Source organism: Drosophila obscura, unplaced genomic scaffold, assembly GCF_018151105.1.
Source record: "Drosophila obscura isolate BZ-5 IFL unplaced genomic scaffold, ASM1815110v1 contig_4, whole genome shotgun sequence".
NCBI lineage: Eukaryota > Metazoa > Arthropoda > Insecta > Diptera > Drosophilidae > Drosophila > Drosophila obscura.
The window spans coordinates 9,083,335-9,098,478 of record NW_024542828.1 but is presented as its reverse complement, the minus strand read 5'-3'; the positions used below and the strand labels follow the sequence as shown (position 1 = coordinate 9,098,478).

The 15,144-nt window shown below is 41.5% G+C and overlaps 2 protein-coding genes across 2 annotated transcripts in view; one reads left to right on the top strand and one right to left on the bottom strand.

Annotated features, from left to right (window-relative positions):
* LOC111065071 overlaps window positions 1–15,144 on the bottom strand; it is a 32,675-nt gene that overhangs the window by 14,895 nt on the left and 2,636 nt on the right. The gene's annotated exons all lie outside the window — the stretch shown is intronic.
* Window positions 241–1,003, top strand: LOC111065079 (thioredoxin domain-containing protein 9-like). Its single transcript, XM_041594918.1, has 2 exons — window positions 241–336; window positions 400–1,003. Exon 2 carries the CDS (start codon window positions 427–429, stop codon window positions 868–870), a length of 444 nt encoding a protein of 147 aa, XP_041450852.1. The 5' UTR covers window positions 241–336; window positions 400–426; the 3' UTR covers window positions 871–1,003.

The window sequence follows — 15,144 nt, the reverse complement described above, 5'->3', positions numbered from 1 at the left end:
CTTTGGAAGTTACAGCTTTGGATACACTTTCCTTCGATACATGGGCTGTCCATGGCTGTGCATATACACATGACGATCTACAGCTAACTGAGACAAACAAATTGAAACCCCTTACTGCTAAGCTGCACTGTAAGAGAGAGGATGAGCAGGGGATAATATAAAATACTTTACTATACATTTACGGAATTCATTTCTAATCTCAGGCTGCCACACTGTCAGTATTTTGACAGCAAACAAATTTATAAATGTTTCAGCAATCTGTGAGTTTTTAGGCTCAGATCCAATTCACTTTTTCACAACTTGTAAAGCTGAAAACATTCTGAAAACATTTTTTGTGTGGGTAAATTATTTAAATTTAAAATTTACGTGAATTATTAATACAACTTATAAATCTCTTAGCCAAAGCGACCAAAAGCTTATACAAAAATGACTGCTGGCAACAAAAAAAAGCCAGACTGGCTCCAAAATGGCTCCTACACACAGCTGGCCGGCGAGAAGGAGTTTTTCGAATTGTCAAAACAATATGCCAATATCGTTCTGCTGTTCCATCGCACTGGCGACCAGCAGTGCCGCATCATGGACACGCACCTGAAGCTCCTGGCCGCCAAGCATCTGGAGGCCAAGTTCTGCAAAATTAATATCGAGGATGCCAAATTCCTGCAGCAACGCCTGCGCATCAATCATACACCCGAGATTCTGCTGGTGAAGGACCGAATGACAACTGACTATATTGTCGGCTTCCAGGAGCTGGGGGGCAACTGTGACAGCTTCTCCACGGCGATGCTCGAGCGCCGCATCGCCAGATCTGGAACCATTTCGTACAAAGGGAAGCAGAAAAAGACTTGTACACATTACACACAAAGTACCTAGAAATACACAAATTATTGCTTCGATTATCGGGGGACAGGCTGCTGCTGTTGTTTTGTTGCTGTTGCTCTGCAACACTTTCGTAAGACATTAACTTCAATTTGTTAATAAAGTTTAAGCTATGAAATAACGAATCCAAAATAGCAGAAAACTAGCAACTTTCTCGATTTTCTCATCTTCGGCCACGAAGAGAGACGAGTGATTGGGGCAAATTCATGCAAATATAACGAAAAATATATTGACAGCCAGTGCCAATGTTCCTAAAACTGTCTAGCTAATTTATTTTATTAATATATTATATATGTAAAATATTCAATATAAGCGGTGAACTCCCAATCTAAAGTGCTAGTCATGAGTCTCCTCAATTTCCCTTAACATTATGTGATAAATTTTAAGAGCCAACAATCTGTGTAAGCTTCTGGCCAGATGGAACTAAAAACAACATCATACCCGCTGCCAGTGTATGCGGAAAAAAAAACACAGAATTTGACCTGTTTCAAACACAATAATGAGTTTTTAACAAGTTTACAGAAAGAAAAGGGAAGGAGAAAGAGATAGAAAAGGAGAGGAAGAGGGAGAGAGAGAAAGAAAAATATCCAGTGAATAAAGGGAAGTAAAAAAAAATGAGGAAACTGCTCTTGTTGTGGGGAAAACGTATTTTTTTTTCAATTTTAATAAATACAACAGTGAAATGTCAAATGCAACAGCGACCCAGAGCACACTGAAGATGACAGGGCACATGCGACACATAACCGTAAAGCAACCACCCACCCACCCACGCACCTGACATGACAAGACATGACGTGACGTCTTCCAATATGAGACACAGCGCCAAAGAGACATAGAGAGAGAGAGAAATTGAAATGCAATTTTCACGTACCCAAGTCACATATCATGAGCCAATTGAGGGAAGAGATTGTGCTGGGCGGGGGGGCTGAAGGAAACGTGTCGTTGCTTTTTCGGTTAACCTGATTGATTTCAACATATTCATCAGGCCATGCCCTAACATTGGCCTACGTGTAGGGCCGCCCACACCACACTCTGTCACGATTTCAAATTATCCAACTCACTCACTCGATGGCGTTCATTCACTCACTCACTCGTCATTCACTCATTTATTCAGTCAGTCACTCTGCACTCCGGTGTCTTGGCATGCGGATACCGTTGGCTTTCCCAAAATGCTGCACGTGTCTAAAACACCTCGCTGTCTCTCTTTCTGTTCTTCCTTCTCCCCTTGGATACCCTAGAAAATCGTATTTAAATTTTTAACAGAATTTTACTTTCCATCGTTTTCAGATGTGATTTCAATGTAAATAAATTTCAATTATCATAATCCATCATTTAAAAGGATTTATCTGCCAGGGTATCCAATGTTTGGAACGAGGAGCTTAGCCTGCTGCCGTTCAGAGTCACGAAGCAAACGGCAATATGAAGTCTTTTAAGGCTTATTGATGCGATGTCTTAGTTTTCGTAGTTTTCGCTTGACAGGCAAGCAGACTTTTGCTGTGTGGCTTTTGTGGGCCAAGCAAATGTGTTAACAGGGGCCAGATGTTCGGATGGTTGAATGGATGGAGGATTATCAAATTGGCCCGGGTATTCTCTCTTGATTGAAGGGCAGCATCTGCTTAGACAAATGTCGTCAACATTTGCGGTTGCTGAAAGTTTTGAGGCAAGAGTTGTACAGAAGCCTTCACACCCCTCAGCTAATCCTTTGATAAAGTTTGTCACAGAAATGGTTAAGTTGTATAAAACATATGGAAATGAAATGTCAGCTAGTTTATCCACATCAGCAGCAGAATTATGTTGGAATTAAGTTGGATTACATACTAAACAGGGGGGGATCTGTGGAAATTTCATATTTCATGTGCATTAAACCCGATTAGAAGAGCTTTAATGAGAGATTTTAAATTTATTTTATGCTAATGAGCGATGCAATTATTTATATGAAATAATTTATGGCAACACTAATTATTCTCTGTGGAATTTTGAGCTACAATAAATAAAAATTTTGTGATAATGGAAATGAAAATGCAACAAATTGCATTATTTATTCATGATTTATGATTTTATATTTCAATGCGTGGTACTTGTGGAGTTCAAGGCTATACAGATGCACATATTTTGGTACTGCTACGACAGATGTTGATGTGTGTTTTGGTAGTGCAAGAAAATCCGTAAATTTCTTAGACTATTAAATCTATAAATCTATGGTAATATGTGCTAGGAACTTTAACAAAAAAGATCATTCATTTGCCTGAGACAAATGTATAGATTTACAAGAGATTATATATATATATCTACGAATCTGAGGTATCTTTGCCAAATCCGATGTGAAATTCCATAGACAAAATAGTTGGAAAAAAAGTATCCCTTTAATGCTGATTTCTTGCACAATTCCATTAATTATTCTCTGGATAGTTTCACTATTTTCATCATTATTTGTTGGACTGCTTCCAAATTGGAAAATCCTGCCCACTGATTATCTACTTCGATCTCTGTTTTTCCCCCTCTGCTCTGCAGCTCGTCCAACATCCCACCAGAGATTAGGTGCCATCATGCAGACAGACATCTTGTAAGCATTTAGCTTAAGTAAATGGCCTCGCCAACACTTCACAAGAGACATTAAGAGACGAAGAATAAAATGTAAAATTTTACGAAATAACGGAGACACTTGTACCATTAACAGCTGTTTCACATGACACATGACAGTGTGGTGGGGCACAGGCGGGCGCCAGAGCACGAGCGACAAGGCCATCGCACACGTTGATGTGTGCAAGAGAGCGGGAAAGTGCGGAAAAGTGGTAGAGCGGCAGAGCGGCAGAGTGGCAGAGTGGGAGGTGTACTTTGTACACGCCCTCTGTCGCTAATGACTGCGAATGAACCTCCTTGACACAATTATGAGCAAGGAAGAAGATGCCTGCCCCAACCCCACCTCCCACACCCCACCGTCCTTTGGGGTGTGTCCTGAAAATTATGGAAGGGCGGGAGGTGCTAGCCTGCTAGCCTGCCTGCCACTGAAGGCAGCTTAAAATAATGGAAACAAATTGCAAAATTGTTTAATGTTCGTGGCGCGTTTGGCAATTTGTCGTCCTTCATTTGACGCACACACACCAACACACACATACACACACAAGGACCTTCTCAGCTTCAGCGTGAGGCCACTTAAAGCGAAACGGATACCAACGGATGCAGGACACAATTGGCGGAAACATTCCGGCCGTGGAGCTATTGATTTTCGAATTTAACGGCTTTATGCTTTATTGGCCAAGTCAATTGTTGGCCATTTGTTTTTTTGCCACCGGCTCTTTTTCGGTCTCGGTCTCGCTCTCTAATTCTTGTGCTTGGGTCTTTGCTGCGACTTCTGCTCTCCAGCTCTTCTGCTCTGGCTTTGTCTCTGCTGCTGCTGCTGCGCTGCGGTCGCTACTTCTGCCTAGAGGGCTCTGCCTCGGCCACTGCCACAGCAATTGAGTGCTATTGCACTGGAAGAAATGGCCACTAAAACACGTCAATACAAAGTGTTTGGCAGGGGCATAGTTTTCTTCGAGCATAAATTTAACTGAAAGAAAATCATAGAGAGTGAAATTTGGTCTTTTTCGTTGCCTGACTCCACTCCACAAATCTAACTGTTAGGTTTACTGTTAGAAAATAGATAAATAAACTAATTTCTTGTATTTTTGTAGCATTTATCTTCAATTAATATACGTTTCTTGCAGTGTACTCCCATTTAGCCTTTTCTATGCTGCGGCCGCTGCTGCTTCCTGTTTTGCCACTGCCATTTCCTTTTTCTTTTTTTCTTTTTTGTTGGTTTATTCCTTTTCGGCCTTTAGTTCTGCTGCTCTCTCTCTTTCTCTGCCTCTCCCTCTCGCTGGTCTGCTTCCTGTTCTACCTCGTGTGCTTTGAAATTGGCTTCTCCCTTTTTGGTCTTTTTCACTAAACCGAAATGTCATTTCGATTTGGTTTCTTACAAATGGCCAATCCCCCATCCCCCATCCCCATCCCCATCCTTAGCCGTAGCCTTCGCCACTCCTCGACAATTTGTTTGCCGCTTGTGTTTTGGCGAATTAACCGTTTAGCCTAAGCGGAGAGCGTCGAGAGTGGAGGGGAGCAAGTCGATTGAAAGCTTTTAAAGGTGTGTGTTTTGCTGTGTGTGTGTGTGCTGTGTGCGCTGTGTGCGCGTGTGGCAGTTCAAGGAAAGCCAATTTATTGCATACATCGAGGGGCAGTCGTTGACTGATGTGGGCAGAGTGGCGGGGAGGGGTAGTCCTGCCTACTCGAGCGGCACTAAGAAGCAGCCAAAAGGAACGGCTTAACCTCATCAATGAGGCCAGCCTTTGACCCTGAGCCATATCGCACCACAGAAAATGGGATAAGAAAGATGTCAGAGCACTCACAGCCTGCCCAGCCACGGGACACAACTTCTGGCATAACTTCAGCAAAGCATAGAACTTGGCGCCGCATTCCAAAGCAGCCAGAACTTTGGCCAAGACTTCCACACATACACACACACACACACATATACACAAAAGCGGATGAAAATTGTCTATGGCCTTTCAGGATTTATATATCCCCATGCAGTGCATGCCCCTCCCTCACAAAGGTTGATTCATTTTCCACTGAAATACGATTATTCGGAATGTGCATAAAATATTTGTGTTTTTTTTTTTTTGTCAAACTTAATTGGAAAATTGAGCTAAAGATTTCTGAAAGGGAGCAGAAAAATAACGAGACGAATTGAAGGACAGTAGCGAAGAGTGGAGATATAAATATTTCAGCTTCACATATTTGGCATTAAGTATTTTCATTAATTAACTTTTCTGGGGAAAATATTAAGTTTATTTTCCTACGCAGGATTATGAGTTTTTACTTAAGTTTATATTTATTTTTATTAGATAAATCCAGCATTCTAAAGTAGAAAGAAAATTATTTCTAGGGGCACAATGCCTGAGCTTCAATTCGAAGCAGGAACCCCACCCTCATAATCAATATTCCCCTTTATTTTTACGTTTTTAAGCTATGCAAAATCCCTCAATTTATGCGACTTTAAACTGTCTAGAGCCCAAAACCATCGATGGCAAAAGTCATTGCTGTAAAGTTCTGCAAATTAGAAATTCTGAAAACATGTAAAATCAGGAAATTCCTTCACTGTACTGCTGTCTGTATATCGATTCATTGGCAACGGCATTCGCTGTACTCGTAGCTCAGGTGACGCTGCCCCACTTCAAATTTGCCCCACTCGTATGCAGTGGCAGTGGCAGTGGCAGAGACAAAGGTTCTCCTGAATGCACTCCCTATAAATAAACTCGCCCGCACACATCCCCACACCCACCCACACCCATTCACTGGAACACTCGAATAGATCCAGAGAGGTAGACACAGACACGTAGCAGGACTTCTTTCTCACTGCGGAAGCAGGAAAACGCCCCCAAGGCGCGCATTAATTACAACTTCCGGTTCAAGCTTACCCCCCGGCAGCAGAGAGCGAGCAGAAGAAGGAGGGGAACAGCAGGATAGGACAGGATAGCAGCAGCGGAGCAGCGTCAGATAACAAAACAGAAAATGCCATTAAACTGATTGAATGACAGCCTGATCAAATGATTGAATGCAGTAGTGGAAGTGGAAGCGAGCCAGCAAATGAATGGAGGGGGGAATGGGAAGCCGTTTCAATGGTTCTTCTGCGTCTTCAAATGTCACGTTCTGTGGTGTAGAGGGGCAGGAAGGCGCACGAACCTAGAGACAGCAAAAACAAGAAAAAAACAAGTAGGAAAAATAGATAGAGGATGTCAATAGATTGCCACCGCTCGTGGGAGTTGTAGTTATAGAAAGATCTCTCAGAGAAACGTTGAAATAGCTCCTACGGATAGCCATTAGAAACCAATACTTTCCAACAGCACACAGTACCGTGAAAACCAGACCAAGGGGTCAGGTGGGGATATGTGGGGACTTGCCCCATACCTGCAACGCGTTGAAGTTAACCAAAAGAATGAGGAAACCAAATCATGCAATCAATAAACAATGAAACGGCCAACCAGGCAATACCATTTCGTTCTCAGAAGTTTCTCCCATTTCCATGTCCATTTGCCGAGATGTTTACACGAAAAATTTGTTAACAAGTGCGAAGTGAAAAGGGAACGTGCGAGCATATTTCAAAATGCCAAAAGGAGTGACGGGGGTAAATGGTGTGAGGGGGAGTGCGGTTGGAGGGGAATATGGCTGCGGAATGCCGGGTGAACAAAGGGATTATTGACTTTGAGGGCAAGTTTATTTTACGCCAAATGAGCTCAACCGCAAAATATCGATTTAAATCAATGTCCATCCATCGCACTCTCCATTCTCTTCTGTTATGGCCCGCCTGGCCTCTGCCAAGTGGATATGTCTATACCGAAAGGGCCCCAGCACCACCCCGACCCTACTGATTGGAACGATTGCTGCGTGGGAGTATGGGGCAGGTCACGGCGCCTCCATGAATGAGAACGCGTGCACATGGCCAGGGTATGGGCATGGGGCATGGGACATGAGCATGGGGCATAAGCATGAGCTTGAGGCAGCTAGAGCTCTCCTCTCCTTTTTTGTGTGTGTGTGTGTGTGTGTGTGTGCGTTTTGCTCTGATGGTTTCGTCTTTTATTTTTAGACATATCGACGTCTCAGCTATAAATATTCTTTCTATTTTATTACACACATTTTATTCCATGCGATGTTTGGGTTTGGCTCGCTTTTAAGAGCAGATTCTCTTGAGGGAAACATCTGGCCACAACACGTGCTAAAAATCGCATTTTTTAAATCTCTCTCTTACTCTCTTTTAAACTAAAATCAATGTGCGACCATCTACAGATTTATGACCTCCCTCAAAAAGAAAATCTCTCTACAAAATGTAAATGGTTTTCCACTTTGATTATGTTGGGGTTTTAGGGTTTCCCGTTCTGATAGCTGCCTTGAGTCAACGATTTTGTTTCTATTGAAAATAAATATTTATGAGCTTGGAAAATTCTACTGATTGTAGGTTTCTTTTCTCTAGATAATGATCAATGTTTATGCAGATATACTTGGAGATTTCTTTGGGAAATTTGTTGGGTATTTCCAATAAGAAAATTGAATTAGAAATAAAGACAGAAATTCCCAAAATATAAGCACTAAAAATATAAAATTAATAACAGAATTGTAGAAGGAAACAAAATATATACCACGATTTTTAAAAACATAATTTAAACCACAGTTTTGCTGCATAAACTTAAAACAATCAATAAATACCTCAAATACAGTAAATATATTTTTTAACGTACTAAAAAAGAGTTTTAAAAAAAGGTTTTAAGGCTATTAAATCATTTATAGATTTAGCTCTCGATCTTTGCCAAAGAAATCGTCAGGGAAATATGGCCAAAAAGAAGATCAAATGTGATTGTGGAAATGCAAGGCGGCCCAAAGGCAGAGGCGTTGGCATTGCGTTGACGACCACGTTATGACTGACTCAATGACTGACTGACTGAGTGAGGGAGCGGAATGAGTGACTGACTGAATGACAGGCCCTACATCTTCGAAAAGAATGAGATCTTGACAAGCCAGAAGAAACAAGATGAAAACACCATAAAACGGGAAAGAAACGTACGGGTACCCAAAAAGAACCAAGATATCAAGATCAAGCCGATTTCAACGGAATCCATTTAGTGCTGGCCAAATACCAACAACAACAAAACGTTCAAGTAAATTTTTGTTGGTGTGGCGTGACGTGGTGGGGAGAAACAAGTTCAAGACAAACCAAAAATGTGAAGAGAATAGAAATTAAGGTGAAAATTCTCAGTGCTGTTGTGGCGTGAAGTCTCGAGTGTTGCGTGTCGCGGGTCGCGGGTGGCGGGATTTTGGAGCCAAGGGTCATAAAAAATCAATGTTTGAACTTGTATTTTTATGAGTATTGCTTGATTCTGTTTGGGGAACGCTTTGGGGAGCAAAGTACGAGTGGGAGCACATTGTGGTCCTTATCAACATTCATCCAGGCGCGCAATAAAATACAATCTATTGTGTGTTTTGGACCAGGTCATTACACGGCTTGTAGGAGACAGCAAGATGATTGTTTTTTTTCTGGGGGGGGGTAAGGAGAGATCCGGTGGCGTAAGGATGCAAACTTTAAAAGAAACCAGGCGAAAGCTGGAACAGAAACGAACAGATATATTCGCCGTATCTTGCCAGAAAGCCATATCGGGTATCTATTATTATTAAAGGTGTGGACTAAACTGATTTGATATTTATTTATTTATTATTTAGGTAAATATTTATTAAGATAATACTATTCCATCTCCTATTATCCCATCTACATATTCGTGTAATATATACTGCAAATAAATCCAGCACTGTTGCTCAATCAAACAACCACTTGGGCACAATCAAATCGAAATATTTTCAAGCCTCCTTCGGAACAAAACCTAACCTTCCATATGCCAACTTCCATTGAGTACACACACACACACATACACTTGAACATATACTTGAATATCAGACACCCTCGCAATCCCTTTCAAGTGACCCTTGACCCTTTTGGCCGGAGGAAAAAGACAAGTACAATGTACAGTCTACAGTATACAAGTATATTATAATAATCCTACAATATATTGCCGCAATGCCCATAAAAGTTGACCAACTTGGCCCCAGCACTCGAACGGTAGAGAGAGAGAGAGAGTGAGTGAGAGAGAGATCTCTGGTCTCATACATATAAATGAACTAATTTGGTTTACGCTTTTTGGGCGATTTTATGGACCGCAGTGCCGGCACGCGGACCGTGGGAGGGAAGGCCATGGGAATTTCTCACAGTGTACAACAGATATGGAAGTGGATGTGCCCCTGTGGCAGGCCAGGCCAGGCGGGCCAAAAACAATTGTACCAAAGCATAAATTTACTTTATTAAATAAAGAAAATACAGCCATAATTCTTTGGCTGCTTTTAGGGCTCACATCTACATCACTGGCTGGCTGACGTTGTCTCTGCCGTTTTGTTGCCGTTTCTGTTGCCTGTTGGCGTGCGGTGGCAGTGGCAGTGGCGTCATGGTGGGCGTCGCTGACATCCACGCGGCGGCATCCGACAGACGCGACGCTCAATTTCTGGCCTTACTTAACCAAAAATAATTATGTGGGATACACACAGACAGATACATACGTACGTACAAAGACATATACTACTGGTCGCAACTAAATTAAGCATATTTTAGCTATTTTTATATTGAAATAATAATTTGGCTGCTTCTTGCCATTTGTTAATGGCTTTGAAATGAACAGTCGAGTCGAAGGAAATCCAAAATGAACATCAAGTCTACACAAAATAGAAGTTGCGAGACTCTGCATACCCTAGAAATTACCAAAAAAAAAGAAGTGGAGAGAGGATCAATGATGTATTTAGGCGATTAAATTCCCCTCGCTAGGATAAATATTGCAATTAATTATATTGATATGAAGAATCAAAAGGAAATATTTTATCTTGAATTGGATAGCAATATTTTTATAGCATAAAATAGAATAAATACTACAAAAAAAAAAATTTATATTAAGATCGTTTTTTATTTTTTCTTCCATTATTACTATTATTATCTTAAGAAGGGTCTTTGGCTTTGGTAGAGAAATTTATAGAATCTCTATGACTTTGAATTGGCGAAAGATGTCCGTCCAATAAATCTGTCCACATAGACCCCTTCTGCTGCAGGGGTGTGCGTATTTGTTCCCATGCTTCTTAATTTCTTGTACCTCGCATCCGGTCAGTGTCTCTAACCCTCCTTCAAGTTCATAACACCACCGTATCTGTAGAGGGCACAGGGTAGAGGTCCCAAATGATGGAAACTCTTTCGCAAGACGCCAACGACTACGATAACAGCTTCCACCTGCATACACAGCCAACCAACACATAAGGAAACACAACGGCAACAGAAAAAAAAAAAAAATACGAGGCGTCCCCCTCAGCTTCCACGCAAAACTACAATACGAAGCGGGTACAAGGTGCCGTCCCCCATCTTATTTAGTAATTTATTTATAAAATATTCCCCCTACACAACCGACAGACCAAAAAAAAAGTTGAGAGGCAAGAAGACGCACAACAACAACAAAAAAATTGACACCGGAAGTTGTGGCTGCCTCATCTGCTCTCTGCATTTGCATCTCCATGCCCCATCGCTGTCACTGGCTTTCTTTTGCTCTCTTTCGGAAGCCAGACAAATGCTTCAGAGACAAATTACTTGATTTGCATAGTAAGTATATATATATATATACATATATTCTCCTCCGATATATATGTACACCCGCATAAGTACAGACCCGAGGATTTACTTTCGGCTGCAAAAGAAAAACCTCTCAACATTGTCAATTTTTTTTGTTTGTTGTTGGTTGGTTCCCTCTTTCATTTGATTCTTTTTTTATGGAAATTTATCAAAAAAAGAGAAGAAAAAAAAAATCTGCGGGGTTTCTTGTTAGGTGCGGGAGGCGCAACCAAGCGTGGCAACTCCCATCGTAACTACCTCTCAGATGGGGCGCCGCGGCGCTCTGATGTCAGTTGGACAAGCCGGCTTAGCCTGAGACGGGGTTTTCCATTCATTCATTCATTCATTCATTCATTAATGCCCAAAGATGCTCGGAGACCCAAAGAGACCAGAGACCAGAGACAGCGAGCGAGACAGAGGGACATCTGTGATACTTTTTATTACATGATGCGCCCCTGCCTGCCGTCAGCTTCAGCTCTTTCGCAACAAAAAAAAAAAAAAAAAAACTTTGCAGCAGCATCCCAGTAATCCCCATAAGATGACTAGATGCCAAGGCATTGCTATAGCACCGATTACACCCAAAGCCAGAAACAATCGCCGACACAGTGGTCCCCGGGATGAAGGTCGGTCCGCACATTTGGGGAAATGGCTCGTAAGAGTGAATCAACAGATGGCCAATCGATGGGATAAAATTAAATATTTACGAGGCATACAATTGAGAGTGTTGATGATAGTTTAATGGGGTACACTTGTGGGCCAGAGTTAATAGATTCCAGTGCAGGAATTATTAGGGAATGGTAGGGAATTCCCCTACCTCGACTGCAATAATATAATATATATATATAATACGTTTATATAATAAATAAAAATCACTAATTAAAAGCAAATAGCTTTCACGATTACCTTACGTATTGCTGATCCCTCTATCTATACTGATTCGCTGATGACTTTCCTGATAACACCATACAGATGATATGTGTATGCATGGCGCCAGATTATTGCTGATAATTAAGCGCAAAAGCTGTATAATTTTCCATCCCCATTATCAGGGGCATTATCAATATTAAATCAGGTATTTCTTTCAGCCTAATAAGCGTTTATAAATAGTATAGCATCGTTGCATCGACAAACAATCTGCGCTGTGGGGATGTGTAGATGTGTGGAGAGAGCTAATCATGGGACGGACACACATCAACAGTCTCGTAATAGGCAGCGGCCTTATCGAATCATCATTGCACAATCAGCCTGCCTCCAATATTCCACAGGGAAATCGTTTTTCGTTTCGTTACCGTTTCAGAGCATTTCCTAGCCCATCAGTTATATATTTGATGCAAGTTTCCCATAAGCGAAAGGATATATGCAATGTAACTGTGCTTATCGGCAAGCCTTTCTATTCTGTTAAATCATGGATGGAATGGATCCACTGTGCGATGCCAGCAAAGAGCTTCCACAGAGCTCTCTCATGCAATCGTAAAAATGTAGGGAATTAAGTCAGTCAGTGACTGTGTGTAACAGTTAACTGAATTTGTCTTCCCATCTCTCCTCCACCCCACCCCAATCTCTCTCTCTCACTGTCTTTCTGTGTCTGTGGACGTTGCACAATCGCAGCGAGGGGGCGGCCAGAGGCATGGGGGAAGAAAGTCTTACTCAATCTTAGCTGCAGTCTGCAGACGTTTTTCCAGAGCCACAGGAAAAAGTAAAATTCAGCTTGAATGCAGCGAAACTAATTAGTTTTGAGGCTGCTGTTTCTGCTGCTGTTGCTGCTGCTGCTGTAATCGCAGTGGAGCGCAGACAGCGACAATTTTCCCACTGTATTTTCACTTTTTTTTTATGATTGTTTGTTACCCAGTTTTCTTTCTACTACGTGCGCGCCAAAGAAAATCAAAGAAAAACAAGGAAAACAAAAGAATTTATGAGATACAAAGAAAACTTTTGGCCTCACTTGGGGCCATAGAGAAAACGGGCATGGCATGGAATCTCCTCTATATCCACGAGTGTATGTAGTACATATATCTCTGTTATGTCTCCCATTGGAATTGTTCTTCTTTTGGGTTTATTTTTACCCAAATAAATTCCAAAAAAAGACATACGGAAAATCGTTTATTTGAAATACTTAAATTGCACACTCGAACCAGATAAAAACCAGTTGCCACGCATACAAAAACCAATACGAGTGCGTCTATGTATGTGTACTATATATGGATGTAAGAAATATTAAACTTGACTGCAAGGTCGAAATTAATTGGTTCTTGGGCATGGGCCTGTCATTCTTTTGATTTTCAATCGAGGTAATAATGCCTTAGAAAAAAAAACATTTAAAGAACATGGCTTTGAGGGCACTTCAACTGTTGCTGAACTTTGTAGTTTGTAATTTAAAAGACAATAAAAGTTTACCAAATTACTCAATGGAAAGTTATTCTACAAACTTTCCTTACCAAAGCCATAAATTTGTGGAGAGTTTTGTTGGTTATCACTTAATCCAAGACACCAAGAATAACCTGCAAACTCTTCGCTTTAGCTGTTTGAACAGACCATCTTCGTACACCCCATGTGGCCATTGACCATTCAAAAATATACTATATTATATTTATTATTATATTATGCAGATTTTAAACCACAGCCCTTATGCTGCAGCCTACCCATGAGGGTTAATGCGAGTCAATAAACTTATGTCGAAAGCCCACTAAAATATCAAGCAATCCAATAAGCAACGAGTACAACAATATATTGTCAAAGCCATCAATGGCACTCCCCTCCCTCCCACAAGGGTATCGAATAGATGCCAAGTGCCTCTTTATTTGGCTTTATTTTGGATTTCTATTGTCTGTTGGGTGTTGTGTGTGTTGACTCTGCCTCTTGTCGCTTATTGCCTGCTTAAAAAAAATCAAAATCAAAATCATGGCCATGGCTGCTCGTAGCATGCGATTTCACGTTTTCAGTTTCTGTTGGTATTTCACCCAGAGACGCAGAGATAGAGGGAGAGAAAGAGACACGCAAAATAAATAAATAAACATGGCTGAATAAATGAATATTAAATGGCCAAAAGCTTTGACCAAAAAAATAATAAATAACTGAAAATAGTGCATGCAAACAGAACAGGGTTTCGGCTTGAACGAAGTTTTCTATACACTTGCAGCTTGGGCAATGGAATCCTAATTATTAAAATATGCAAAAGATGGCACTGAAAAGCTAACGGGGCTGAGAGTCCCTCCCCAATGCTGATTAGAGTTAGGATTCAGTGGTACCTGATTTTCGTTGAAATCTTTTACTTTTTAGTTGATAACTTAGTAGCCCCTCCTGTAAGGGTATCCACCTCGTCTGTTGGTATTAAAGACAGACAACAAATGTACGGAATGGTATCCAAAAAACGATATTGGATACGCAAATAGCAGAAAATGTTTGCGTGTTTGTTTGCCTTATCAGTTTTATTTTTGCCTGACAGTCAGTGTGTTGCACGGGGTCTGCTTGCGTGTGTGTGTGCGTGTGTGTGGGGCACAGTGCCTGCCACAGCCAGAATCGGATTCAGTATCGAAGACAATCGGAGTGCGTCAAAGCGGGGGGGGGCTACGTTTGAAATTTGATTGACGACAAAACCAAACCCATACAAAGAGGGCGACGCGGACGCGTACAGACGACGTCATCTGCCAAGTATTTATTTATTTTTTTTCAAGCTTCAATTGGAACTTGAGGCTTGAGGTTTATTTTTTCTAATGCTGCCGCCCACACGTACAGTCCGCCAAGAGATACTTTTACAACACAAACACACACACACACACACACACATACAGGGGCAAAAACCGCGAGAGCGGAAGCAAACAACTTCGACAGCATAGAGAAGTGTGTGAGCGAGCGGGCGAGAACACGAGAGAGTTGGTTGGGTACGGAAGCGGGAAAGGGAGGTGGGGAAGAGGGAGTGACAAGCTTTTGCGGTTTTTAGTTACACAGAGACCCTGGCTGCCACCGTGGAATGGGTAGGCACAAAAAAGGGGATACCATTTAATTACATTTGAGTGTTTTGTGTTTGTTGTGTGTAATGTGAGCCAAAACCCCGA